Source organism: Arachis stenosperma, chromosome 6 (genome assembly GCF_014773155.1).
Source record: "Arachis stenosperma cultivar V10309 chromosome 6, arast.V10309.gnm1.PFL2, whole genome shotgun sequence".
NCBI lineage: Eukaryota > Viridiplantae > Streptophyta > Magnoliopsida > Fabales > Fabaceae > Arachis > Arachis stenosperma.
In genome coordinates, this window is record NC_080382.1 from 11,364,747 (window position 1) to 11,391,638 (window position 26,892).

At 35.4% G+C, this 26,892-nt stretch overlaps 3 protein-coding genes across 6 annotated transcripts; all 3 read left to right on the plus strand.

Annotated features, from left to right (window-relative positions):
• Positions 1-228: 228 nt before the first annotated feature.
• On the plus strand, positions 229-672 carry LOC130933650 (uncharacterized). The gene has a single exon (XM_057863273.1). The coding sequence runs from the start codon at positions 229-231 to the stop codon at positions 670-672; it is 444 nt and encodes a 147-aa protein (XP_057719256.1).
• A 4,482-nt stretch (positions 673-5,154) lies between these two features.
• Positions 5,155-8,544, plus strand: LOC130936012 (membrane-anchored ubiquitin-fold protein 3-like). Of its 3 annotated transcripts, none has more exons than XM_057865976.1 (5): positions 5,155-5,396; positions 5,819-5,963; positions 6,225-6,440; positions 7,020-7,190; positions 8,001-8,544. In XM_057865976.1, the coding sequence occupies exons 3-5, from the start codon at positions 6,311-6,313 to the stop codon at positions 8,054-8,056; spliced, it is 357 nt and encodes a 118-aa protein (XP_057721959.1). In that variant the 5' UTR covers positions 5,155-5,396; positions 5,819-5,963; positions 6,225-6,310; the 3' UTR covers positions 8,057-8,544. The 3 variants fall into 3 exon arrangements, with proteins under 3 accessions (XP_057721959.1, XP_057721960.1, XP_057721961.1); XM_057865978.1 differs by having other exon boundaries at positions 5,167-5,396; positions 5,896-5,963; XM_057865977.1 differs by lacking the exon at positions 5,819-5,963.
• Positions 8,545-16,311: 7,767 nt separating this feature from the next.
• Positions 16,312-21,232, plus strand: LOC130936419 (E3 ubiquitin-protein ligase MIEL1). 2 transcript variants are annotated; one of them, XM_057866483.1, is made up of 14 exons: positions 16,312-16,608; positions 16,683-16,770; positions 16,845-16,901; positions 16,986-17,018; positions 17,114-17,191; positions 17,290-17,333; positions 17,457-17,497; positions 17,640-17,722; positions 17,808-17,899; positions 17,999-18,068; positions 18,516-18,578; positions 19,183-19,221; positions 20,239-20,369; positions 20,491-21,232. In XM_057866483.1, exons 1-13 carry the CDS (start codon positions 16,526-16,528, stop codon positions 20,356-20,358), a joined length of 891 nt encoding a protein of 296 aa, XP_057722466.1. In that variant the 5' UTR covers positions 16,312-16,525; the 3' UTR covers positions 20,359-20,369; positions 20,491-21,232. The 2 variants fall into 2 exon arrangements, with proteins under 2 accessions (XP_057722466.1, XP_057722467.1); XM_057866484.1 differs by lacking the exon at positions 18,516-18,578 and having other exon boundaries at positions 20,491-21,221.
• The last annotated feature ends 5,660 nt before the right edge of the window (positions 21,233-26,892 follow it).

Consider the following 26,892-nt stretch of genomic DNA (forward strand, 5'->3'; position numbering starts at 1 on the left):
ACCGACTTCATGGGGCTACTACATGGACACCATGGCCGCCTTGCACATTTAGAATAAGAGTTAGAGTGGCAACGCGAAGCAGAGAGGAATCTGAGAAAAGAAATCGAGCAACGGAGAGAGCTGGAAAAAAAGCTTTCTAAACTAGAATCCGACATCTGGGGTAAGAGCTTGAGCACAACTCGAGAAGATACCCCGTTGGGAGGAGAAGATCCTTTCATCGAAGATATCATGCGGACTAAAGTTCCTAGAAACTTTAAAAGCTCTGATATGAATCTTTATGATGAGACAACCGACCCAAAGCACCACCTCAACAATTTTAAAAGTCGGATGTACTTGGCTGACGCCTCGGATGCTACACGCTGCAAGGCCTTCCCGACAATTTTAACGAAATCGGCCATGAAGTGGTTTGACAGCCTGCCACCTAAGTCGGTTACTAGCTTCGACGACCTTGCGCGTAAATTTCTTACGCGATTTTCAATTCAGAAGGATAAGGTCAAGCATGCACCCAGCCTACTCGAAGTCAAACAGGAGGTCGGCGAATCCCTGAGAGATTACATGGAAAGATTCAATAAGGCATGTTTGAAAATCCAAGACTTGCCCACTGAGGCGGTAATAATGGGGTTAGTAAATGGCCTCCGAGAAGGAGAAGGACCATTTTCCCAGTCCATCTAAAAAAGACACCCTACTTCTCTGAGGAATGTACAGGAACGAGCTGAAAAATACATCAATATGGAAGAGAATGCCAAGCTGCGAGAACCAAACTGGTGACTAGGGAATTTTCTCCAACCTCGGGAAAAAGAAAAAGAGCCCAAGAAAAAGGAAGAGTTCAACTCGGAAAAACCTAGGAGGTATCATAACTACACCCGCTACGAGTTTCTCTCGTAGATGTCTACAGGAAAATCTGTCACACCGAGAAGCTTCTCCCTCTGCAGCCAATCAAAAATAGGAAAGGGGGAAGCCACAGCGAATATTGCAAATATCACAAGCTTTATGGACACTCTACGAATTATTGTTACGACCTAAAAAATGTGATAGATAAATTGGTCAAGGAAGATCGGTTGGATAGATATTTCATAGAAAGGTCGAACAATCACGGAAAAAGGAAAAGAGACAACAAAGAAGCTGACCGAAGGGGTCAGCCCCCACAAACCTCAGAGCGACACATTCATATGATAGCAGGAGGCTTTGTTGGGGGAGGAGTGACCAAGTCGTCTCGAAAGAGATACCTGAAAGAAGTCTACCACATCGGAGAAGAGCTTCCCGACCTCCCCACCATCTTCTTCACAAAAGAGGACGTGTAGCACGATTTCACCAGGGCATGATGACCCCGTGGTAATCACCATGATACTCGCCATTGTAAATCTACGTAGAAATTTGGTGGACCAAGGAAACTCGGCCAACATACTATTTAAGCATGCCTTTGACAAATTAGGGCTGGAAGAAAAAGAGCTGAAATCCTACCCAGACACTCTTTTTGGATGGGGAGACACCCAATTAAGCCACTAAGGTTCATCTCCCTACATACTACTTTTGGAAAGGGATTGAAGTCCAAAACCCTAAGTATCGATTATATTGTTGTGGATGTGTCGTCAGCCTACACTGCCCTAATTGGCAGGACAACGCTAAATCGACTGGGAGCCATCGTTTCTACTCCTCACTTCTACATGAAATTTCTGACAAAGGAAGGGATCGCTACCATCAAAGGAGATCAAAAGTTGGCAAGAAAATGCTACAACGAAAGCTTGAACCTGCGAGGTAAAGGTAAAGAAGTCAATACCATTGAACTCGAAGGAGTCCGAGGAAGGGAAGAGTTACGGCCACAACCTGAAGGGAAAACGGAAGAAATCCAAATCGGGGAAGAAGTCGGAAAAAACACCAACATAAGAGCTACATGAAAGAAGATTTGAAGAAGGAGCTCGTAAAACTCCTACAAAAAAATTCCAACCTCTTCGCTTGAAAGGCCTCCGATATGCCTGTGATGGTTTATTAGTGGCTAAGAGAAGGGGGTTGAGTCTTAGCCCCTTTTTCACTTAATAACACTTGCTGGTCTTTGAAACAACTTTTGGAGACTTTTTTATTTTTGTCTCGTACCCAGCCACGAGACTTTTTCTTTTTATCTCGTGACCCGGTACGAGATATTTTTTAGTTTTATCTCTTGTACAGAAGAAACAAAAATGAAGTAGAAGAGAGAGAAAATTACACCCAAATATATCCTGGTTCAGCTGCTAAGTGCAGTGCAGCCTACATCCAGTCTCCATCACAACAATGATGGAATTTCACTATAATCTTCTTGATTATAGACACCAATTCTCCCTATGAACTACCCTTCCTATCTGGGACAAGTCCAGAATCTAAACCCAAAACTGAACTTGACTTGGTCACTGCCAAGCTTCAACTGTAAAGTGCTAACCCAACTTATAAGGGGATTCCCACAGAATCATGAAACACAACACAGATGTACAAAGGAACTCTAGGGATATCTATGACTTTTTCTTTTAATTTTGTACTTTCTGCCTTTTTCTGCTCTATGGCTTTTTCATACAAATCTCACTGTTTGCCTTTTTCCATGAGACTCAAGATATGACAAAATTAAACAGAAAAATACAAAACAGAATACATTGAAGGAGAAGAACTTCTGTTAGCTCAGGTAACTCTGAGAATTCTGTGCCTTGCACTCTCACCCTTTTTCCTTGCTTCAAGCCGTGGCTGTTCACCCTATTTATAGAGGGAGAAGCCTCCACGGTTGAAACCAAAAGAACCAAGATAATCTTCTTCTTCTTCATGCAAACCGGTTCGGCCAGAGAGAGAGGAGAGATAACCGAATGTTAAAACCAACATGCAATTACCTCTGAATTTTTCTTGGTCACCAATCTCCATCAATCCGAGCCTTCCATCTTGCCTTGCGCTCCAAGAAGGATTCCTAGTCCTTGATGCATGCTTGATTATGACAGCTTCTCCTGCTCCACTTTATCTTCCTCCTTCACGTAGCCACCCTAGCTACTTTCTGTGATGAATGAACCCAAAAGTAGAGACAAGCCATACCTCCAAGAAATCTTCCTCTACTGACCGATATCTTCATCATCCATTTTTGGTGTGGAGAAGCTGAGATCTCTTCACCAAATCCTTCCTTTCTTGGTTGAAGATCTTAGCCACAACATACTTTTTGTTTTCTTTTTCTTGCCATCATTGTGATGGTCTTTAGCTTGCTTCTAGCTTCATCTTGATAGCTTGAAAAAGCTTCCATGGTTGCTGTGATGGAAGTGACCGAAAGTGAGAAGCAAGTAGAGAGAGAAGAGAGAAAATATTCAATGGATTTGAACAATAATCAATGAACAAAAAGAGAGAATAAAAGTGAATTCAAGTTTTCCACTTCCCTTTGTTGAGTAGCGTGTAGTGTCATTAAAGCAATCAAATCAATTTCTCTCTCATGGTTCCCATGCATGCATTAACTTCACTTTAATGAAATTTGAATTCCACCACATGATTGAAATGGATTCCGTTGAAAGCATGAAGCAATGCATTTGCTTTCCCTTTTTTTCTTCAATTCGGATCAAGCTAGTAACTTGCCAGGTCAAATATGAATCCCTGATCGCAGGACTGAAACTTGCCAAAGAAATGGGAGCGACCAAAGTAATAATCTTCAGTGATTTCCAGATAGTAAATTCACAGATTAATGGAGAATACCAAGCGAAAGACCCTAATATGAAGAGATACTTAGAAAAAACGCTTGAACATCTTCAACAATTTGATGACACTGAAGTCCAGCATATAACTCGGGAACTCAACAGCCGAGCTGATGCCCTTTTCAAGCTGGCAAGTACTAAACTAGGAGAAAACAACAGAAGCCTAATACAAGAAACCCTAAAAGAACCCTCCGTTAACAAAAACATAGGCTAGGCCCAAAAGACATCCACCATGTGACCGACCTTTTGAGAGGTCGGATCATAACGCTGCTTGATGACTCCCTCCTAGAGGAGTTATAATCAATCCCTAATGTTTCTCACCCACTTCTAAAAGAGAGATCTCAATAACCCTAAAATAAAGGGACAGTTATCCACCATCAAAAGTGGAATTACTTCAATTATAGTTATTGACACATCACCTATAAATACACTGACACCCCTCAAGTATACTTAAGTTCTAATACATTAAAACTTGCTAAGACCTTGCTAACCTAGACATCGGAATATTTTGCAGGTACCACTCTCAAAGAACGTAGAATAAGTCAGAATCCGCTCCATTGAAAATTCGAGCCTCGCTTGCCAACCCTAAAATAACTAAATTTCAGGTAATTCTCGAAACAATTTTAAAAAAATGTAGTATTAAATTAAAAAATTTGATAACTTATATATTCTAAATTGTTAAATTACCAAATCAAGTAACAACTAACAAATGAAATCTACTTCGAAAAAAAAAAACAAGTGAAATCTCATTCTCACTACTATAGTAAAAACACAGAAGACAAAAAAAAAATTGTACCATTAGTAGGTTCAACTTCCTCCTTTTTTTTTCCCACCTGTTCATTAGTTTTTAACAACCTAATAAAAAAGAATCATATTACGTGTATATTTTTTATAAAAAATATTATTTTAATATTAATATTTTTAATAATCAAAGACATAATTTTTTATTTTATTAATTAAAAAATAATTTAAATATATAATTAATTAATAATTATTATATTCTTATTTAAATATTAAAAATGTTTGGTATAAGAATAATATTTTTTTAAAAAAATAACTTTTAACAATCTGATAAAAAAAATAAAATAACGTTGCAAAATGTCAAAATTGGCACGGACTCTATGAGCAATTAACTCCTTCAGGCATTACCTAGAAGGCTAGAACACACAGAAATAAAGAAAGCAAAGAGGACCCTAGGCATGGGAATGGATCCTCTCAATTTTTTTTGACAATTGAGGGAGTAAAGTGTGATCTTCCATCATTAATTTTATAAGTAGGACCAAAAATAAATATGAAAGAGAGCAATAAAGGGTTAGAGATCACACTTTACACTCTTAATTTTTTTTAACAATTGAGAGGATCCATTCCCAGGCAAGGGTATACTAGTCACTACTCACTACACACGGCAATACCATTAACTCGTATGACGTGGCAAACTACAAGTAATGCACTACACCTGGGGTTTGTAGAACCGGCCGCACTGGATATACCACTCATTAAGTCGTAAGTGGTAACCGCTTTGCCACTGTTGAGAGTTAGATCCATTCTCTCTCTATTAACCGATCGAAGAAGCAACAAGAGCGAGGAGAAAGAAAGCATCACGAAAACGAAATCGAAACCGAAACGAACCCACACCACTCTCACATAGATCTCTTTCTCTCTAACAACACTTTCACATTCTCACTCATCATCCATTAATGGCTTCTTGACCAGGTACTATCAATTTTCCCCTAAACTCTCACACTTTTCATTCTTTTCTTTCTTCTTTTTTTTCTTTTTGAAGAAAATATTGTTATTCTCTTCCTGAATTTCACTTTTAGCTATCTAGAATTTCAGGATTTTTTTTCCCGTTCTGAGAAACCCATTCCTTATTGAAAGTTGAGTCTGATTCGTCACTTTGTTTAGGTTCTTCGTTTTCCCTGCAATTCTAGGGTTTAATTTGCGCCGTATATATACATGTAATACGGTAGAATCTCATTCGGTCGAGAGCATGCCAATCAATTCTCCTTTTGATTCATAAGGTTTTGCTTTCGAATAGAATCAATTCTGATTTGAATTCGGTGCGATCTGTAGGAATCCGATCTTCTTCTTCTTCTTTATTTTTTTGTGCCTTAAAATTCCATATCTTCACGCAGAAATATCTGTCGTAAAGATTGTTTGGAGAAGCAATTGGATCATATGAGGTGTTCACTTGGTTGTATTGATTATCCAGCTGTCAATTCAGATGTGCAATTTTTGCGAGCTTGCTGTAATAAGGAAATTTCCAGCGGAGTCATTGAGGTTAGTTGTGCACGATCATGTTGATACCGTGTGCATTAACTTCATTCTTCGTGTTTATGTTTCGGGATTTTAATTTTGTGGTCTCCCAATCTAAACATATGCTATAGGTGCCTACACTTGAAAACCTTCTACCCTGCCATACAATTCTTGATCGAACTATTGATTTTATTGATTTCCTTTTTTTTCATTTAGAATAGTTAAGGTGGTGATTGAATTGTTTCTAAATGGATTGAAGTCATTGGAAGGGGAATTTATTTGCAGGTAGACCTGGTGAGTCCAAATTATTTGATGCGGGGGAGTACCGTTCTGCAGTTGCATAAGCTTGGCAGAGGTGGAGACGGGCCATCATGGCTGAACGAGAGGAGATTGAGCTTAAATTCCGCATATATGATGGAACTGATATAGCGCACAGGACTTACTTACCATCTACTACAGTTGCTACCCTTAAGCAAAGGCTAATTACCGAGTGGCCTCAAGGTGAGTCATCCTGAGGGGCATCTATGAGATAGATTTTGTTATTTTTGTACATGTGTTGATAATTTGTGTTGTTATTTTTGAACTATTGTTATTGAATGCTCTATTTAGATACCCTTCCAAAAAGAACTAATTCAAAGCAAGCATTAGATTCATCTTTCAGTGATTATCTGCAAATATGTGCTAGGCATTTTTATTGTTTTATGGTTTACGACAGTAACAGTGCTACAATCTCACCATACTCATTATCTCTCATTAAGCATAAATTATATAAGCTAAAATATGTAATATTTTTCTTATTATTTTGTATTACTTCTCTAAATTACAGAAATGGATGCTGTTCTGCATGCATTTATTCTGCAGTTCACTAGTTTGTAGTCAAGTTTTATGTTTAACCAAAAAAGTTAATACAAAGTCCTGTCTTACGCATTATCCTTCTTAACAATGAAAGACTCAACTTCCTTTTCCATGAATACTTTTTACATGAGTATTGTCATTTAACACCAATTTGATTTAACCTTTTGTTCTCTCGTCTCAGCTATTTGTTTATCCATACCTTTATTTGAATATTTTTGTCTACAGGCAAAACAGTTACGCCAAAGTCAGTAAATGATGTAAAAATTATACATGCGGGCAAAGTTTTGGAAAACAACAAAACTCTTGCGGATTCCAGAATAACATTTGGTGACATCCCTGGTGGTGCTATTACCATGCATGTTGTAGTGCAACCTCCATTAGTTAAAAAGAAATCAGGTTTGTTCAATCCAACGTTTTGTTCTTTTTCTGAACCATCTAGGTTGCATGGACTGGCTTATACCTGTGAGATATCAGCTCTTGTATCCTAGTAGTTGATAGTAAACTGTGAACAATGGAAAGAGTTAAAAAAAAAAAAAACAAAGAAAATCCGTTACAGATAAGTCGTGTGCATCCAGCAAGTACCTTAACCAAATACATACCAGCATAGGTGCCGCAAAAATTTGGCAAATTTAATTTTTCATTAGTTGATTTTAAGCTATATAGTTTATACTTTATAGTCTATCTCTTATCCTGTTCCAACTTCCGTCCATCTGTTTCTGTATGGCATTTCACTTTCTTTCCCACTCCTACTTTTATAACAGGATGGAGATGTAAATGATGTAGAATAGAGACTGTTAAGACACAAATGATTTTAAAGTAGTTCTTGTGATGTCATGGAAAATGTTCCTTCCAACAACTTGAACAGATCGTGATCAGTAATGGTGAATGTAGTATTATGGTATTGGTCTGTTAGTGAGTCTAGTCTGGTAAATAATCACAATTATGACAGTGCATCTTGAAAAAAATATGCATAAAATAATAAGATAGAACACTCTGGCTGCAGCTGTTCCAACTTAGTGGAATAAGGTTAATTATCTTTTGTCTGATGTCATCTGTTTGTCCTTCATATCTATCAATGTAGCTATTAATATTATGTTGCTCTGAAAGATATGATGCTTTTGGCAAGTTAAAGATACTTATTTATTTATTACTAAATTACACTCACACGATACGCTCTTCCCCCTTGGCTATCTACTTATCTTGCAGAAAAGAACCAGGAGAACAAGCAAAAGATGAATTCATGTGCATGCACCATCCTTTAGTTAGGAGGCATACCTTGCGGCTGCCCCTGAAGATAAGGTTGCGTTTTTCCTATTTTTATCTCAGCCTCTCCGGTTGTTGAATTGGCAGTGCGCTATCAAGTGGCATTGCCTTCTGACATGTTTGGATTTATCAAATCTTTGTTGCTTGCTTTTTTTTATGTTCAATTCATTACTAGCCATTGTCTTTGGAGTGAAATCAGATGTTATCATTGCAAAATTCTGACCTCAACGACCACAATAAGAGTGTAGTATTGGAGGACATAAAGCCTTGGCCACGAGTCCATATTAGGCCACTTCGTAGCATTTGATGAATATATGTTGTTTGGAAATGTATAATTTGACATTTTATACGCTATAAATATCCAGCTATTGAAGCACCAACTTACACTTCAGTCCTAATCTTTATCTTTATTTATGGAAGCAATTTCTAAATTGTAACGTGTAGACTACTTTGATATTGAATAGTGTAAGTTTAATTTACAACCAAATTGATTTAATTATGTAGACTATGGATGTAAAAAATTGCCATATAATAAGGCAGGTCATCACTATCAGTAACATTGCTTGTCAAAGCGTACCGTATATAAGAATTCCCCAAAAACCTATTACTATCGCTTGGGACATTAAATAAAAATCTTACTATTATTTGGGGTTAATAATTTTTCGATACTTCTGTAACCTCTTTACTAATCAGGAGGCTACTGGATTATAACTTGGTCAGATACTAAATACATATGAAATTTGTAAATAGCAACGATATGTTAGATCTAAATTTTTTTTAAAAAATATTTTTTATATTAAAATATAACCTGAGAACGAATACATATTTTGATTAAAAAAATAATTGAAGCTTAAAATATCAAAGCAAACACAAGATGAAAAACGGAGAAGAGAAGGGGAAGAAGGGAGAAGAAAGAAAAGACTATGGTGCTCAAGTTTTCGGTCTCTCTTTGGAAGTGAAAACAGAGAGACGAGATGTGTATAACTTGTTTGGTCATAAAATTTCTCAATCTATCTTTGGTACTAATACTAGTATTTTTTATGTTCAGTAATGCTACAAAAATTTATTAACATAGTACACAATTTTTTAAAACATAGCATAAAAAATTTTGTAATAACACAAATTTATCAATACAGTACATAAACTTTTGTATATAGCACACAAATTTTTGCTATGAATGTATTTTGTTTATTGGGTGAATAAATATTTTAGGTATGTAGTCCTTTAAAAATTTGTGCTGCACATCAAGAATTGTATATTATGTACCAAATTTTGTGGTGTACACCAAAATTTATATGTTGTATGTATTTTATTGATATAGTAAATAAATTTTTGTATATAACACAAATTTATTAATATAGTATAAAAAATTTTACACATAACACACAAATTTTTGTTGCGAATGTATTTTGTTAGTTGAGTAAGTCAATATTTTAGAGATGTAATCTTCTAAAATTTCTGTGTTACACATCAAAATTTTTGTACTATGTATTAAAATTTTTACATTGTACACCAAATTATATATTCTGTACATATTTCATTAATATAGTATATAAATTTTTGTATATAACACAAATTTTTATATCATATGCGTATTTTCTTATGAACTTGTTTTAATAAAAGACTACAGTTTTTTTTTTTTTTCAAATAACTTGTTTTTGTTTGTATTGTATGAAAAAAATAATTGTCATGTGGTAGAAATTTTTTTCTTAAAAAAATTAATGGTTAATCTAATTCATTGTCTCGTGCCGAAATTGTAAAAATAATCGTACTATTGGTGTTTTAAATTGGAAGTCCTATCTGTTGAAGAAAAGTTTGTTAAGGAAAACAATTATTTTTTGGATTAAGTATTTTATTCGTCTTCAGTATTTTGAATTAAAATTAAAATTATTTTTTATATTTTTTATTAATATTATCATTAACGTTATAAAATATTATAAAATTATCCTTTACCTAATTCTAGGACCAAAATACTTTTTATTATCATTTCTCCTCCATCACTTCCACCATATTCATTGACACTTACATTGCCAGCGAGAAGAAGGTGTCACTAGCAAGAAAGTGCACAACGGCAGTAGCAGCAACCGGCAGCAACGGTAATCTAGCAACAGTAATCCCTCCTTCTTTTCGTATCGCTTCTTTCTCTCTTTCTCTCTCTCTTATGAATCAGTGGCAGCAGCGACGATCCTGTAGTAGCAACCCCTTTCTCCCTCCCTCCTCTTCTCTCTCTCTCTTCCTCCCCGTTGAACCACAACAACACTTTCCTCTCTTTGTTCGCATTGGTTCTCTCTCTTTCTCTCTCTTTTTCTCTCTTTCTCCGATGAACCAGCGGCGATGGTGACCTAATAACAGCAGCAACCCAACCCTCTCCTTTTGTTTGCAATGCTTCTCTCTCTAATGAACAGTTGAGTGAAGAAAGTGAAGGGGAGGATGATGATAAAGGGTGTTTTGGTTCAAGAATTAGAAAAAAAATGATTTTATAACTTTTTGTAACATTGATAATGATATTAATAAAAAAAAGTCGAGAACGATTTTGATTTTAACCCAAAATGTTAAGGACGAAAAAAATACTTAATCCGTATTTTTTAAAGTATAATTTATTGTTGTGTTTTTTAGAGTTATTTTCCTCAACGCTATAATCTTCCTGGGGGTATACATGGCCCGACCCAGTCCGGATCTAAACATTTTAGGGGCTAATTTAGTATGATTTCAACGGATTTAGGATTGGAAAATGGTCTCAAAAATAGACTCGGTCGTTATTTAGGATCGAGTTCGGGTCAAGGCAAATCCGATTTCACCTGACCCATGTGCACCCTAAGAAAACTAAAAAAGGTATATACGTTTTAAATTAATTTCAATATTATGTTATATTAATTATAAGTTTATTATTTTATTTTTAATCACATTTGTCCAATTAGAAAATAAATAAAAGAATAATCAAATTAGAATTTATGGACAAACTCAAGTTTAAATATAGATATCAATTTTTCGGTAACAAGTTTCTTCTTTATAAATAAGTGCATCATAAATAAGTTTTTTTTTTTATAAATTATTGTTAAAGCTTTAAAGACCAAGTTTTCACCCAATTTAAACTCAGTATAATTGTGGTCCAAAAATATTTAGGTTTCATTGAGTTTAGGACTGGATTAGTATCTCAAAAATAGACTTAGTGTATATTTAGGACTAAATCTGAATTAAAACAAACTCAATTTCACCCAACACATATATACTCCTAAATTTTCCGAATATTGATTTGATTATTTACTCTATCATAGATAGATAGCATTTTCAGTAATAACAAATTAACAATGTGATTCAAGTCACTTTTTAATTTTGATATGGAGAGATGAATGGAATAGAACGGCATTATAGAGTGCATGCATGCTTTACCTGAATGTGATGTTAGGAAAGAACAAAACCGACCGTCTGATTTATGTCCTCCTCGTCGCGTGTCGCGCACTTTGTGTCCCACAGGGATATCCCTTAAACCAACATGCCCCTTCCTGTACCTACCCTCACCTTCCCAAGTCACCTTTTTCCTTGAACCCACCCAGTAGTCTCATTCTCTATTCTTCTTCTTCTTTTTTATCAGTACCAGTTTAACAACTTCTTCTTCTTCTACTTCAATTAAAAAAAATTTGATGCTAAAGAAACAAAAGTATAAAAATGTTGATCGTCCTAAATTTCATATTATAAATTATCTCTGTCATTCTGATTATATAAATTTATTTTTTAAATTTTTTTATATTTCAAAATTATTATTATTATGGTTAAAAATTTAGAAATATATATTTAAATGATATATGTTACAAAATTATTATTATTGTTAGAAATTGAATTTAGGAATATATATGTTACAGAATTATTATTATCGTTAGAAATTTAGGAATATATGTTTAAATAATAGTTAGAAATATATATGTTTAAATGTAGTTAGTGAACATTTTAATCAATAATAATATTTAAATTAGACTAATGTGATAGATTAATAAAAAATATGTGTTTAGAATTTTTTATAATAATTTTAGAAATTATAATTAATTAACTTTAGAGTTACATTAATTGTTGTATAATTTTGGGAATTATGATTAATAATTAGGTTTTGTAAAATATAATATATTTTTGCTAGGGTAATAATTATTTGTTTATTGTTTGATATTTAATTGACATAAATATATTATTGTAGTTGAAATTTTAATAAAATAGAACATTATTAGTAAAATAAAAATTGAATTTATTTATTAGTTATTATCAATAGTAAGTTAGTATTTATTATTAGTGATATAAGAATTATTACTCGGTAAATTATCTATGACTAAATAAATAAATAATTATGTAAAAAATAATTCAATCCTCACTTTAGAAAACATTATGTCTAAAATATTTAATATGTATAATAATATCATAATTTTTAAAAATTAAAAAGCATTTGAAATAATTTTTAGGATTATTAATTAAATTTAGAAGTTAAATTATTATTATTCTGGAGTTTAGTAAATTGGATTTAATAAAATTATTTATTTTTTGGTATTTTCAATAATTAATAATAACTGTTAGGTATTTAATTAATATGTTTTGTGCAGTTAACTGTGAAAATTTTTTAATAATGATAGTTAATTAATTGGTAGGTTAGTTGTATTTATACATAGTTACTAAATTAGTTAATTAATAGTAAGTTTAGCATTAGTTTAATAAATTATTTACTATTATTAGAAATTATTAACTTTTAGTAACAAATTAGTAATTATTAATGATTTGACTAATAGTTTGCTATGTTTTTGTAGAGTTCACGGAATTTGACATGATGTAATCACCTACTGTTTCTGAATCGGTATAATCAAAGTGTGGAGGAACATTTACGGTTTATTGGTTTTTATCATATTTTTTAAATTGGAATAGTTCAATGTCAGAAAACACTGGTGAATGGAATAACAATATCTAATGGATTTTCACAAATAAATTTTACTCCTTCAAATGTTTGCAACAAAATTTGACCGAAATAATATACTTTTAGTAGAATTCTATCATCTATTTTTCTCACTCACATAAATATAAACTTCACTATCAAATAAAATATATAATAATCAAATTGGATAGTCCAATTTGATTTTTACAAAATAAAAAAATTAAATCTATATGAAAATCAAATGGTCCGATTAGCTATGCTAAAATTTAAATTCTTCTTCCCACACAAATCGAACTGTCCAATTAGTAGGCCTAATTATTTTTAATAAAGAAATCGAATAGTACGATTTTTTCAAAGCATATCCAAAAAAATGAGCCTGATTCAAGAACCCTTAATGTAATTCTTCACAATTTTTTTTGGTCATATACACACGCATATTGTCAGAAATTAATTTATAAATGGATAAAAAAATGGTGAAATGTTGAAAAATGGATGCATGGTGTGTTATGCATAAATATGGAGCTGGCATTGTCAAAGACCACAAAACGAAGGTTACGTTTTGGTTGGGACAAAAACCAAAAAAGTGTAGCATGCTACAAACGTAATCTACGTTTGGCAGGCTAAGGCAACCAAGTGACGAAACGTAGCCCTATGTCTCCTGCATGCAGACAGGAACAGTTGTTGACCAGTATGTGAGAAGGCAAAACGCAGGTTGCATTTGTCATCCATGCAGCAGGACAAAGCGCAGGTTGCGTTTGGCAGCCACCCTAGCTGTATGCGCGACACGTGTCATGGAAAGTGGTAAATATGTTTATAAAAGCCAAAACCAAAATGTAAATAGGGGAAGGAGTGGTGAACCAAGAGTGAAACAAGAGCAAAAAAACTGAAGAATCAAGTGTCGGAGAAGAAGTATACGGTGAAGGAAGAAAAAATGCTTCATAATTTTATCAAACCTAAAGAACACATTATTGAATATTTGGATCATTCTCAATAGATAAGAATATTTTTTTTAATTTTATGATAGTAAATAAATATATTTACTTTTATATTATTATTATTATTATTATTATTATTGACATTGTTATTGTTATTATTAGTACTAAGATCAAGTCTCGGAGGAAAAAAAATGTTATATATGAAGATTATTATATTGTTAATTTTGTAAAATACTATAGAGAACAATAATAATAAATTATTATTATTATTTTTTTAATAATAAATAATAATCGTGTCCATAGTGTAGGTGTGTTTGTTATTGTATCTTCTGATTTTTCAACAAGCTTTTTTTCGAATCAAGCCAGTTCGGATAAGCCAATCACAATCTGCATCATAACCCTTACATTTCGCATAGAATGTCTGCGACTCAGACTCATACACAATGTAATCAACTTCTCTAGAGATAGTGTAGCATTTGATTGTAGATATCATCGACTTTCTCGAACCAAATTCCATTCCGACACTAAACTCACTATCTTTCGCTACAGCGTTGTCTTCACCTACGACATGCGCACTACCATCAGTCAAATAAGGCAAATAAAATAAACAGTGTAGGTAACTTGGATTAATAATCATAACGTACCCATATTCGCATACTCAGGAAATTTTGGGGCATTCATGGCTTCGAGATCTAGAGTTCGCATAAAAAGACGGAACACCAAACGGGTGCTGGCTTACAATGGCATCCGCTTCATTCTGCACTGCCAGATTGCCTGCCAAGTCTCCGTCATCGTTTTCGTCATCGACTTCATAGTTGGCTTCGAACTCCTCTTCACTGTCATTATTATCTTTCTCCCAATCTATATCTCCGAGCTCATCAACATTGATCTCCTCGCCAACTGCGCCCAACCCTGGCTGCTGTTCGAACTCAACGTATGGCTTTATCATCGGCACGTGAAATCGGATTTATTGATAAATACATAACATCTGTTGCATACTGGCATCGTCAGTGATGTGCATTATTTGAAACTGTATCAGCTCACCAAATACTTGTACAAGATTCCTGTATAAAATGTTACTCGCCCTTTTCGAAATGTGGCTTTGAATGTTATTACAAAGTTCATTTTGCAACTCTACAAAATTCATGGTATATGGAATAACAAATTACAACGGACATTCACCGTTATAAATACACTCGCAAATTTGTAATATTTTCTATAACTTCAACCTCACTTAATCCAACTTTTTTGACACATCTAACTGCAAAAAAAAAAAAAAAACTAAGAAATACGACATATGTGCAAGAAAGAAGAATAAGATGAGTAGAAGTGGAGTGAGGCAAGTTGAACGAGTCTTGCTTCGTATTTATAGGCAGGACTCTTGATTAAAATTCTTTTTTATGAAACGTAGCCTACGTTTTGCATCTTCTAAAAAAAAACTGACACGAAAAGCAAAACGCAAGCTGCGTTTTGTTATTTAAAAAAAAAATGCCTACCACTAAATGTGGGTCTTTTTTTTATATGGATTAAAGCTTGGTGATATTCAACGTAATGGATGCATGGAGAAAATTTTTCCTGCTATGATGACAGGCATAAAACGTAAGATGCGTTTTATTTTTGGCCTGTTTTTTGTTTTTTGTTTTTGTTTTTTTTTTTGTGTGCAGGAAAGGGGCCAAACGTGGCTTACGTTTTGGTTGGTGCAGGATTTCAAAAAATTTTTTTAATTTGTTTTAATCCAAACGTGGGTTGCGTTTTGTGTTGAGCTGAACCCCCTCCCAAAACACGTGGCACGCATGCAGCTATGGAGCCTGCAAACGCATTCTGCGTTTTGCTCAGTTCGAAGTTGGTCAAGTCTTGGTCCTGTCGGCATGCAGGGCACGTTTCAATTTCTTGTTCCCTTCCCTCGCCAATTGCAGCCTGCGTTTTGCAGGGTCTGCAATTTTCTGTTTCTAACGCCTGTAAACGCTACCTACGTTTTGCAGGTCTCTGATATTCACAGCTCCACATTTATGAACATCACACCATGCATCTATTTATTTGCACTTCACCATTGTGTTATCCATTTACAAATTAATTTCTGACTAAATGTCGACTGCGTTTAGACTAAAATAAAATAAAAAAAATTTAAAAACTTTACAAAAAAACAAAACGCGGGCTGCGTTTGTTTAGTTTTCTGAACAAAAAAAAATCAAAGACAAAAGTAATACATAGGTTATGTTTTACTAACAGTAAAATTTTTGTCCACATATCCATTTAATTGATCAACACCAACTTTTTTTTCCATAACAAAAAAAATCAGCCCACATATTGTAGACTTTTCTCTATCACAAATCAATTATTGCTAGAAATTGAACCTTGTGTGACTATTTAATATAAGGCAAATAATGACAAAGATACTTGTTAACAAGTTGAGACCTTCTTGAATGTGATTGTTGGACCAATTCAAGGGAGTTTTATTCCTGACAGGGTTACTACTACACACAACATCATAATAGTTCAAGGCAATACTAGTACTTTTTATGTTTTTCATAAAAATTAAAGCGGATCAAAGTTTTGGCCCCCGCCGTCTCCGATTCGGTGGCGCCCATTGTTTTCCACGCAGCGGAGCCACTCCATTCAGTTCATAAATGGCAGAGTTCTCTTCCGCATCAACTCTTCCAACTCCACCTGAATCTCAAACTAGACTACACTTTGGGAAATTGCAGCACGGGTATTCTTCTTCTTCTTCTTCTTCTTCTTCTTCTTCTTATTATTACATAAATTGCATTGAATGCTTTACCCTAGGTGCGAACACTACAAGAGACGTTGCAAAATTCGAGCTCCATGCTGCAACCAGATCTTCTCTTGCCGTCACTGCCACAACGACGCCATGGTCCGTTCCCTCTCTCTCTCTCTCAATCTCCGGGTTTTTATTTTTTTATTTATTTATTTTTTTTTGCGATTCAGGGTTCACTTAGCGATCCCAAGGAGCGCCATGAACTTGTCAGGCGCGATGTTAAGCAAGTAAGAGAACTGCGTAATTGAGCATTTTGTTCTGTTTGAGATGCTTTAGGATGTAACTAATTATGAATGTTTCTGTAATTTCAGGTTATATGTTCTATCTGTGATACTGAGCAAGAGGTACAATTTCGTGTCCTCTGTTTTCTTTTATTTGAAAATCGTTCATTCTGTTTATAAGTTATAACCTCATTACCTGTGACATCGATGATTCTCAGGCTGCTAAGGTCTGTGCTAACTGTGGCGTCAACATGGGAGAATATTATTGTGAAATTTGCAAATTTTATGATGATAATGTAAGTTTTTTTTTTTTTTATTATTATTCCAATTAGTTATCTTGTGTGATGGAGTATAACTCCCTTTCTTAATATCTAATGTTTTTTCATTGCTGCAGACAGAGAAAGGACAGTTCCATTGCGACGAATGCGGGATTTGTAGGTTAGAATCGTGTATTGATGAATTCTTTAATTATGAGTCTGACTGAAGATACTGTATGAGTTGTTCTTCTCTCAAACATTGAGCTTTCTGTTTATATCAGATCTTCTTAATTCTTAATTTCAGGGTTGGTGGTCGTGATAATTTCTTCCACTGTCCGACATGTGGTATGTTCTCTTGTGAAGGTTTTTTGTGGAGTATTTCATTTGTTTTGTTTCCTCCTGTGTTAGCATTTGTATTGCAGTTCTTGGTGATCTGACTTAGCATGAATTTCATCAACATGTTTTATGAATATTGTATGAAATTCAGGCTCTTGCTATTCAGTGAACTTGCAAGGCAACCACCCGTGTGTGGAGAACTCAATGAAGAATTTCTGTCCTGTCTGTTATGAGGTTTGTCTATTTCGATTGCCAGTTTTGCTTAGAAGTTAGAATCGTTGCTCAAAATGTTTCTGACAGTAGTGCTTTATGCTGGTAGTATCTGTTTGATTCAATAAAAGGTACCACAATTATGACTTGTGGACACACAATGCATATGGATTGCTTTTATGAAATGGCAGAGCAAAATCAGTTAAGTTACTTCCTATTAAGCCTTTTCTTGTATCAGATTCCTTTTGAGATAAGCAATTGTTTTTGATTGATAAGCTGGCCTTTGATTATATCAATCAGGTATCGCTGTCCTATATGCTCAAAGACAGTTTTTGATATGTCTCGGAGCTGGGAACATTTAGATCAGGAGGTATGTTCAACTTCCTATCAAATTTTTGTAGACGAAAATTGTTGGTCACTACACATGGTTCTGATATCTTGGGATTAGCGGAATAGGACAAGACGAAGGAGGGTATGGAGGTTTTGTTGTGAAACTTTGTAGGCATAACATGTCATAAACATTGTAGGAAAATTCACCGTTCTAAGCTACACCTATTTTTTGCTATATCCAAATCTCAGATAAACGAATGCCTCTAAGGCTCTAACTAATGCATGTCATACCAACGTGGTGTAAAATGTATTACTAAGTGGAATCTTTTAAGGAACTTGGTAGAGATATATTGGCTTATATAGTGTAGCCGAATTCAACAATCCTATAATACACTAAATCTTTTGGTAAAAAAAATCTCAGCTAGTTAATGCCTCTTTAGTAATAAACTAATAAACCTTGTGAATTTATTTTTGCGTCTTGCTACAGATAATTGATGATCAAATTCTGGGTTTCTTTGCCAATTTCCGTGGCATCTTCATCTTTGTACTGGTGATAGCTTATCTTTTTGTTATGGCTGATCCAATGTATGAAGGGAATTAGGGTACTGTGTGGTTGTGATTTTCATGTTGTAGACTTGGCTATTTTTCTAATGGAAGTTAAGTTGATATAGAAAGGAACTCCATTTTGAGCATGTGATACTCCCAAAATCTAATATAAGCTATTTTTCATGTTGTAGACTTAGCTATTACTGCTACTTTTCACTGCTAGTACTCTGAATTTCACTACATTGTTGTACTTTTTGTGCTCATTGTTTTTAATTCAATGAAGAAATAGATGAATTGAATTAATTCAATCAATTACTGCTAGTACTCTGAATTGTTGTACTTTTTATGCTCATTGTTTTTAATTCAATTGAATATTTCTTATTGGTTTAGTTGATTCAATGATTTTTTTTTTTTTTTGTGACTATCTTAATGAGTTCAATAGTGATATCTTGACTATTGAATGATAAATTGTTAATAATTGATGAAATTAAAGTTTTTGTTACATTTTGGTTGATGTAGTTCTTTAGATTTGGAGGACATTTTAAATTCAATATATGATGTTTTTACATACATGTCTTTCTTTAACATTGTTATATTTGCATAGCCAGATTGAAGCTGTTCCCATGCCTGAGGAATATAATTTTGAGGTAGTTACTTCACTGTCTGATTCTCTTTAGGCTAGTCATAAAAAAAAAAAAACATTGCTCGACAAATTTATCCAGTTAGCTTTCACATAATATCTTACTCAGTTCAGTTCCAGATAATTTGGTGAGAATATTTTTTATAACCTGTTTACGGCACTGTTTCTACCTGGATTTAAAACCCTTGGTATTTGTGTATCATCAAGCATGGAAGTGCGTTGATAGTATTCTTTTCAGTTATGCATGATTCATCATAAAAGATGAAGAATATTATTCTCACTAAACATGGTTCTGATATATTGGGATTAGCGGAATAGGTCAAGATGAAGGAGGGTATGGAGGTTTTGTTATGAAACTTAGTAGGCATAACATGTCATAAACATTGTAGGAAAATTCACCGTTCTAAGCTACACCTATTTTTTGCTGAATTTGGATCCTCTAAATTTTGAATTTTTACTTTAGAAGGTAAAAGTGTAACCTCTCACCCTTAAATGGTTTATCTCTCATATTTTCTCTTGGTCCTACCTATGAAATAAATGGTGAGAGATCACACTTTACTCTCTAAAGTGAAATTTAAAATTTAGAGGATCCAAATCCTTTTTTGCTATATCCAAATCTCAGATAAATGAATGCCTCTAAGGCTCTAACTAATGCATGTTATACCAACGTGCTGTAAAATATGTTACTAAGTGGAATCTTTTAAGGAACTTAGTAGAGATATATTGGCTTATACAGTGTAGCCGAATTCAACAATCCTATAATACACTAAATCTTTTGTAAAAAAAAAAAAATCTCAGCTAGTTAATGCCTCTTTAGTAATAAACTAATAATACAAGTCATATCACTATATCAGCCTGTTTTACAAAGGGTTACTGCTATTTGTAGGTGGGGAATGCATATTTCTTTACTTTCTCATCATATAATAATAATATCTTCTTCTAAAAAAAAATTGATAGTTGTTTACCAAACTTTGGTATGCTTTTATGAAAAATATAAATACTAGGTTGCTGGGGTGTTTTGCAGGTTTCTATTCTGTGCAATGATTGTAACAATTCAGGCAGGGTTTCCTTTCACCTATTTGGTCACAAATGCAGAAACTGTGGTTCGTATAACACCCGCAGAATTTCAGCACCAGAAAGCTAGTAATGATGCTGGTGAGTGGTGATAGTGAAGTAAAATCATGAATTCTCCCAAAATTTCTTTCACCTTTTCCATTTTGTTTTTGGACATGCCACTGTTTCATTTAAGAAATCATCTTGATTTTGTTTATTATAGGCATATTCTGTGGATGAGGTCCATTGTGGATGGCTGTGATATACACCCTTTATTTTTTTTTCTCTCATTCCCTAATTCTTTCGGTGAAGTGGAAAGAGAAAATCATTATGTAATTAATAATTTGGATAAGAAAGATGGGACACCCAAATTATAGTACTTTTCTAAACTGATGACACTGGAATTGCCAAAAAGAAAAGGTCAAGGACAGATCAATTTCTCTGATGCTAGATTAGGGGGGTTCACCTAGATTTCTTATAGATGCCGCTATGTAATGAACTAATGAAGTTAAAGGGAAAGAAAAGAAATTGGAACATGATTAAGCATTCTAATTGACTTGTAATTTATAACACGATTATTACTACTAAAGATGGAAAAGTGGGAAATTGCTATTTCAATCGGACTAGTGATTACGTGGGAAATACGCAAGGCTTATGTATGTATATATAAGTGCTAGAAAAGTGTAAAATTGGGATAAGACATTTATGATACAATGGACCAGAAAAATTAATCACTTTGTCAATTTGGTAATATTAAATCCTTGACTCCGAGTTGTCTCGGACCCCTTCCTAGGTGTTCTATTTTGGGAGGTGTCCCCTCCTCGGTGTTATTGTGGCCATTTTTTCATTGTTACAAGTGGGTCTGTGAATCTTATCAGATTCATAGATTGTACGTAGTAGAAGGCTAGAAGCATGTCTTGTTCGATTACCACAAGAAGGGGCTATGTCATGTTCTATTCCTACTGAAATAGATAGCTGACGATAACAAGAGCAACTATAATTTAATTGTCACGTTTTTGAACCATGACTACGTTGCAAATCAATATTCAATCCAGAGTGTGAAGTGGGAAGTGTAAATGTGGATAGAAGTGGGTCCTATCAACTTTGCTGAGGAAGAGAGGACAAATTTCATCTTAATGTGTGTCTACGGTGGCCTGGTCATAAAATATTTATGAGTATGAGGATTTAGCCACTGCAGTGACATTGTGGTTGATGGGTCAGAAAAAAGAAGAGGAAGGTGGGGGGCCCATAATATTTTTCCAGCAAGTTCGGTTGAAAAGGCCCTTGGCCCACACTCATCAAATATCCATGCCAATTGCCATGCTACCCTTCTCTCTGAAAACGATATCTCCCACCCTTTCCGTGGTTATCTTTAATCTCTTTTTGGTAGTTGCCATTCCAATAGAAACAATTTAACTTAACAAAAAGTTATAAACATTTTAAATTATTAAATAAAAATTACTATTTTTTATGATTCTAAGTTTTTCTCTTTATTTACTTTTGTTTTATAATTTTATCAAATTTAAAAAAAAAATAAAAGATTTTTAGGAGCTTTAGTGCAACATGCCAATAGGAAGTTGTAATAAAACTCTTTATTTTCGATTAATAAATGTGTTGGAGGCTATCTTCATTCCTCTTATAGGCAAAATTCGAAGCAAGGTACAAGAACTGTTGGAAAATCACAGAATTTTATAGAATTTAGAAAATTATTAAATTTTATGGACAATTTATTTTCTGTATGTATGCATACTTAACAGTCCGTGTCTATCATTTTGTTGGGCATTGCTATAATGCTGAAATTACTGTCTCTTGTAATTGAGTTTTTTTTATAAAGAAATTCATTTCTTCCAATAAAAGAAAATAATAATTACAAGTTATATTGTAATGATGTATTATCTAGATGTTGGAAATCAGTCGTACAGTTTTCACGAGGAAAAGGTGAACTATAATAATTTTTTATGGAAAAAATGTTACGTTTACCCTCTTACCCTTTTTTTTTTAATAGCAATTAGCCATTCAAAAAACTAAGTCCAAAAAATAGGTTAGAAAGCAAGTAATCATCTTCAAAAGAAAAGCCACCAAATCCTTTTGAAGTAACTTTCAACTTTTTCTTTATAGTTTGTTGGTTTTCTAATTGCGGATAAGAGATACACTTCAGTCCAATTTAGGGATATGCCCATCCAAAAATTAAGTAAAAGTCACTAATAAACCAAAACATATTAAAAAAGAAGAAAAAAGTTCAGAAGATATAATTTATTCAATGAAAACTTATAAGTATTTAAGAATATATTCTGTGACATTAATTAAATACGTATTATTAGAGATATTTAACAATATTATAAAAATATGCATAAGATTTTAACAACATAACACTGATTGATGCGTAATTTTATATTGTATTCATATTCATATTTATAGGGCAAAAAACATATATAAACTAAGGGAGCAAAAAAATAACACGAATCAGCCAAATTGAAAATTGTTTCACGAATCAGCCAAAGCATATTACTATGTAATTCGAACTAGCTTGGTTCGAACTACAATAACAAATAAATTGAACCAATTTGGTTCAAACTACAACTAGCATAGATCGAACTAGCTAGATTCGAATTACACAGGTGAACCACTCCCAAGTAATTCGAACCGAGCTGGTTCGAATTACAGTGAAATTGCATCAAAAAGTAATTCGAACCAGATTGGTTCGAATTACTCACAATTCGTTCCATACTAATTTCTGTTACTAGCATAGTTTCTGCCTAATGTCTTAATTTAACTCGTAGAGTTTGTTATTCCGGTGTGCATTCAAAATACATTTCGTTTAAAACTCCGGAAACAAAACATATTCATCAATTATGATCCCATTCACAGTACATCACACTAACAATTAACAAATTTTATCATTTACCAACTACAAGTAAGAAAACTGAAAATACTAGAATCTAAACGCGAAATTGAAATAACAAAAGTACGAAAGCTAGCAATACACCTAATCATGTCCCTCTGTGTGATCTGCTCCTCGGAGCTGTGGGCAACTCCAACGTGTGTGGCCGGACTGCCGACAAAGCCCACATCTCTTTGGCCGGTTCGGGTCTGCCTCGTCCATATTGGTCCGTATCCGAGTGGACCTCGGACGATCTTCTCTTGCACGCCTCTTATTCGGGTTTGGGATGACAGTCGGCCCGTCATATGGTGGCCAGAAACCCTCCAAAATGGGAGGTGTGAAACCTATCCGATACACACTGAAGACCGAACTAAGACGATACACCTGGTGGATGTAAGGCTCCCATATAAGCCGTGAGTAGGCACAGCATGCCAGTGCATGGGGACACGGGAAATGAAGTGCCTGGAAGTATCCGCAGTCACGTGTCTGAGATGCAAGCAAGACTCTGTAGCTACCAAGTGAGAAAGAACCAGTAGGAGTCGTCTCTGCGACGGTGAACTCGGAGTTATCCCTGTCATACAAAGTCACCATGAAGCATCTAGCCGTCTTTAAGTTGGCCTCTATACACTTGACCAAGTGTTGAGTAAATTGTTGTCCGGTTCCCTGCTGCGCCTCAGCCTCTCTCCCTTTGCGAACAAATAATTCGGCCAACCTTCCGTATGTTGCCTTCACTAGCGAGCACACAGGTAGGTTTCTGACACCCTTAAGGATTGAGTTCACACACTCAGAGATATTCGTCGTCATGTTGTCATCATAATGCTGTGTCCACAATGAATACTCAATCCGGTTCGCCCATTTACACATTGCCGGGTCTTCAGACCTCAGAATATCAAACCAGTAATGAAACTCGACATCGGTCTTAGCGTACGCCGCATTCACAAGTAGCCTCCTTGCGTCTTTGCCCTTGAAGGTTAGGGCAAAATTTGCCGCTACATGTCGAATGCAGAATGCCCGGTATGCAGACGGAGGTAACCATCCTCCGTCAGGAGCCTCAAGCGCGGCCTTGATGCCGTTATGCATGTCCGATATAACCAGCAGATCTGGCTACGGTGTCACATGCTCACGCAAGTGGGAGAGAAAGAAGGCCCACGACTCAGCATTCTCACCCTCGACTAATGCGAATGCCACGGGAGTATGTTGGAGTTCCCGTCCTGTGCAATCGTAACAAGCAACGTTTCCCCATACTTGCCATAGAGATGGGTGCCGTCAATACTGACTAGGGGCTTACAATGACGGAATGCCTCGATACACGGTGGAAACGTCCAGAATAGTCTGTGAAAATAAGCTTGAGTCTCGTCCAGTTGTCCACCAACACGAACAGGACTCGTCCTAAGGACTGCAACAGTACCAAGCATCGTCAACTGGACTCCTAAAACCCACCTTGGAAGCTCGTTGTACGACTCATCCCAGTCACCATAGATGAGGGCAACAGCCTTCTGCTTGGCCAACCAGACCCTCCTATACGTCGACCTAAAACCAAAGTGTGCGGCGGTGGCATTTAGGAGCACCTTGATGCTGACGGATGCATCAGCCTTAACCATTGGCATAATGAATGCCGATATCACATGGTAATCCAAACTCCTGTGGTTGCTAGAGATGGAGGTGGCGAGACACGTATGCGGTCCGTTGTAGCATTTGACTTCCCAAAGGCCCTTGCGCTGTCGGAGACTCAGGCGAATCAACCAGGTGCACCCATTCCCGAACTCAGAACACTTGCCCATATACCGGCGATAGTCAGACTCCACGACCTTGTACTGTACCCCTCAACGGATGCTGTAAGTCTTCACACTTAACAGGGCCTCATCTTTATCCTGAAATTGCTGACCAACCTGAAACTCTGTCAGACCTGTAGACCCTTCGCCATCTCTAGCGCCAAATCCAGCCGGCTGCCCAGGAACCCCCTCCTACCTCATGGCATCCAAGTCCAAAGAGGAAAAATGTGGAGGGTACTGCTATGTTCCAGAGCTAGAACCACCGCCCGCCCCAGCAGGCTCACTTGCTCCGACATCATCGCCACTGTCATCAGCAATCATATCCGGCTCGACATCATCGTCATCTGGATCATCCAAAAATCCATCTCCAAACCCAGCTGGTGCAGCACACTGTAAAGAGGTTCGCAGAAATTCTCCTGTTCCAACCTCGTCGCCTACACTGCCGTTGAGATCAACAGCGAACGAAGGGGAGGCAACAGGTTGGACGGGTGGCTAGTACGCAGGGACGGAGGAAGAAGCAACGGCAGGTCTGGAGCTAGAACCGGCTACCGTGGCTAAAGTGGTGGTATGCCGGTTTGAACCTCCCGAGCTGGATACCACGTCAACCAACTTTTCCAACAGTTTAGGTGTCCTCACCTTTGGAAACTGCCGGCAACAATGAAACATGACCTGCAAATCCTCATCACTCCCGATCGTAAAACAATCATACTTAACGATTTCCTGGAGCACCGTGATTGGAATGCGATAGAAAAACTTCTTAACACGTTTCACACCTTCTAGACCAAGTTTCAGCAGTACAGAGCTAACAAGGTCCTCATACCTCGTCGTAGGCCTGACGATCATACACAGAGGATCCTTATCAGTGAACTTCACACCGGAACGAATTTTCTTCTTAATGGATCCTCTGTGGTGAACCAACACTACGAAACTCTCCTCAGTAGCCATCTTACCCCTCTAATGAGAACAACTTATGTTCACACCATATATATACATGTCTAGACCTAACTAATTCGAACCAGCCTGGTTCGAATTATTAATTACTAATTCGAACATACTTGGTTCGAATTACTTTGGGAATCCTTCACTATATAATTCGAACTCATCTAGTTCGAATTATGTATGGGATGAGTTTGAACCAACATGGTTCGAATTGTGAATTTTGCCAAGTAATTCGAGTTGATTCGATTCGATTTTATATACAAATGCAATTCGAACTAAGCTAGTTCGAATTGTATAGAGAATTACTTTGGTTGATTAATGAATCAATTTTCAACTTGGCGGATTCACGTAATATCTACTCACCGTTGGCTTATATATATTTTTTGCCCTATTTATAGTATCAGTGTTTATAGATACATAATAACTTATGAAGGGATATTTTCTTCTCAAATAAAAATTATATTGTTTTTTATTTGAAATTTGATACTAAATCATTAGAGAATGTATTAACAATTTAACATTATGGGTAATGTATTGATATTTCAATACCCATATAAAAATAAAGGTAGCAAAAATAATTCTTTAAATAATCGTATTTAGAATAAACAACTATTTTACTCGCAAGAATTTAAAATGCTTAGACAAATTTATTTGTAAATAAATAATAGGTAAATACTATTGTTACGGTAGGTAACCGGAGATTAATACGACGAATGGCGTTTGGCGGCCCAAGTGTATAATGGAGGAGAACTCCGGGTAGGTCCGCAACTCGGGAGGCTCCGTCCGACTTGTGTTCGCGTGTGAATGGGGGGTGGTACCTGCAAGGACACTCCGATGCCTAAGTTAGCAAGGGTGTAAGCAGGTCTTAGAGAGTATTGGACTTAGGAATACCTGAGGCGTGTCAGTGTACTTATAGTGGTAAGCCAATAACTACCGTTGGTGTAGTGCCGTATCTTTAGGATGATAACCGTCCCATTATCTTAGGGAGGTTAAGATATGGCTTTATGAAGTGGTTAGAGAGATTTCAGGGGCG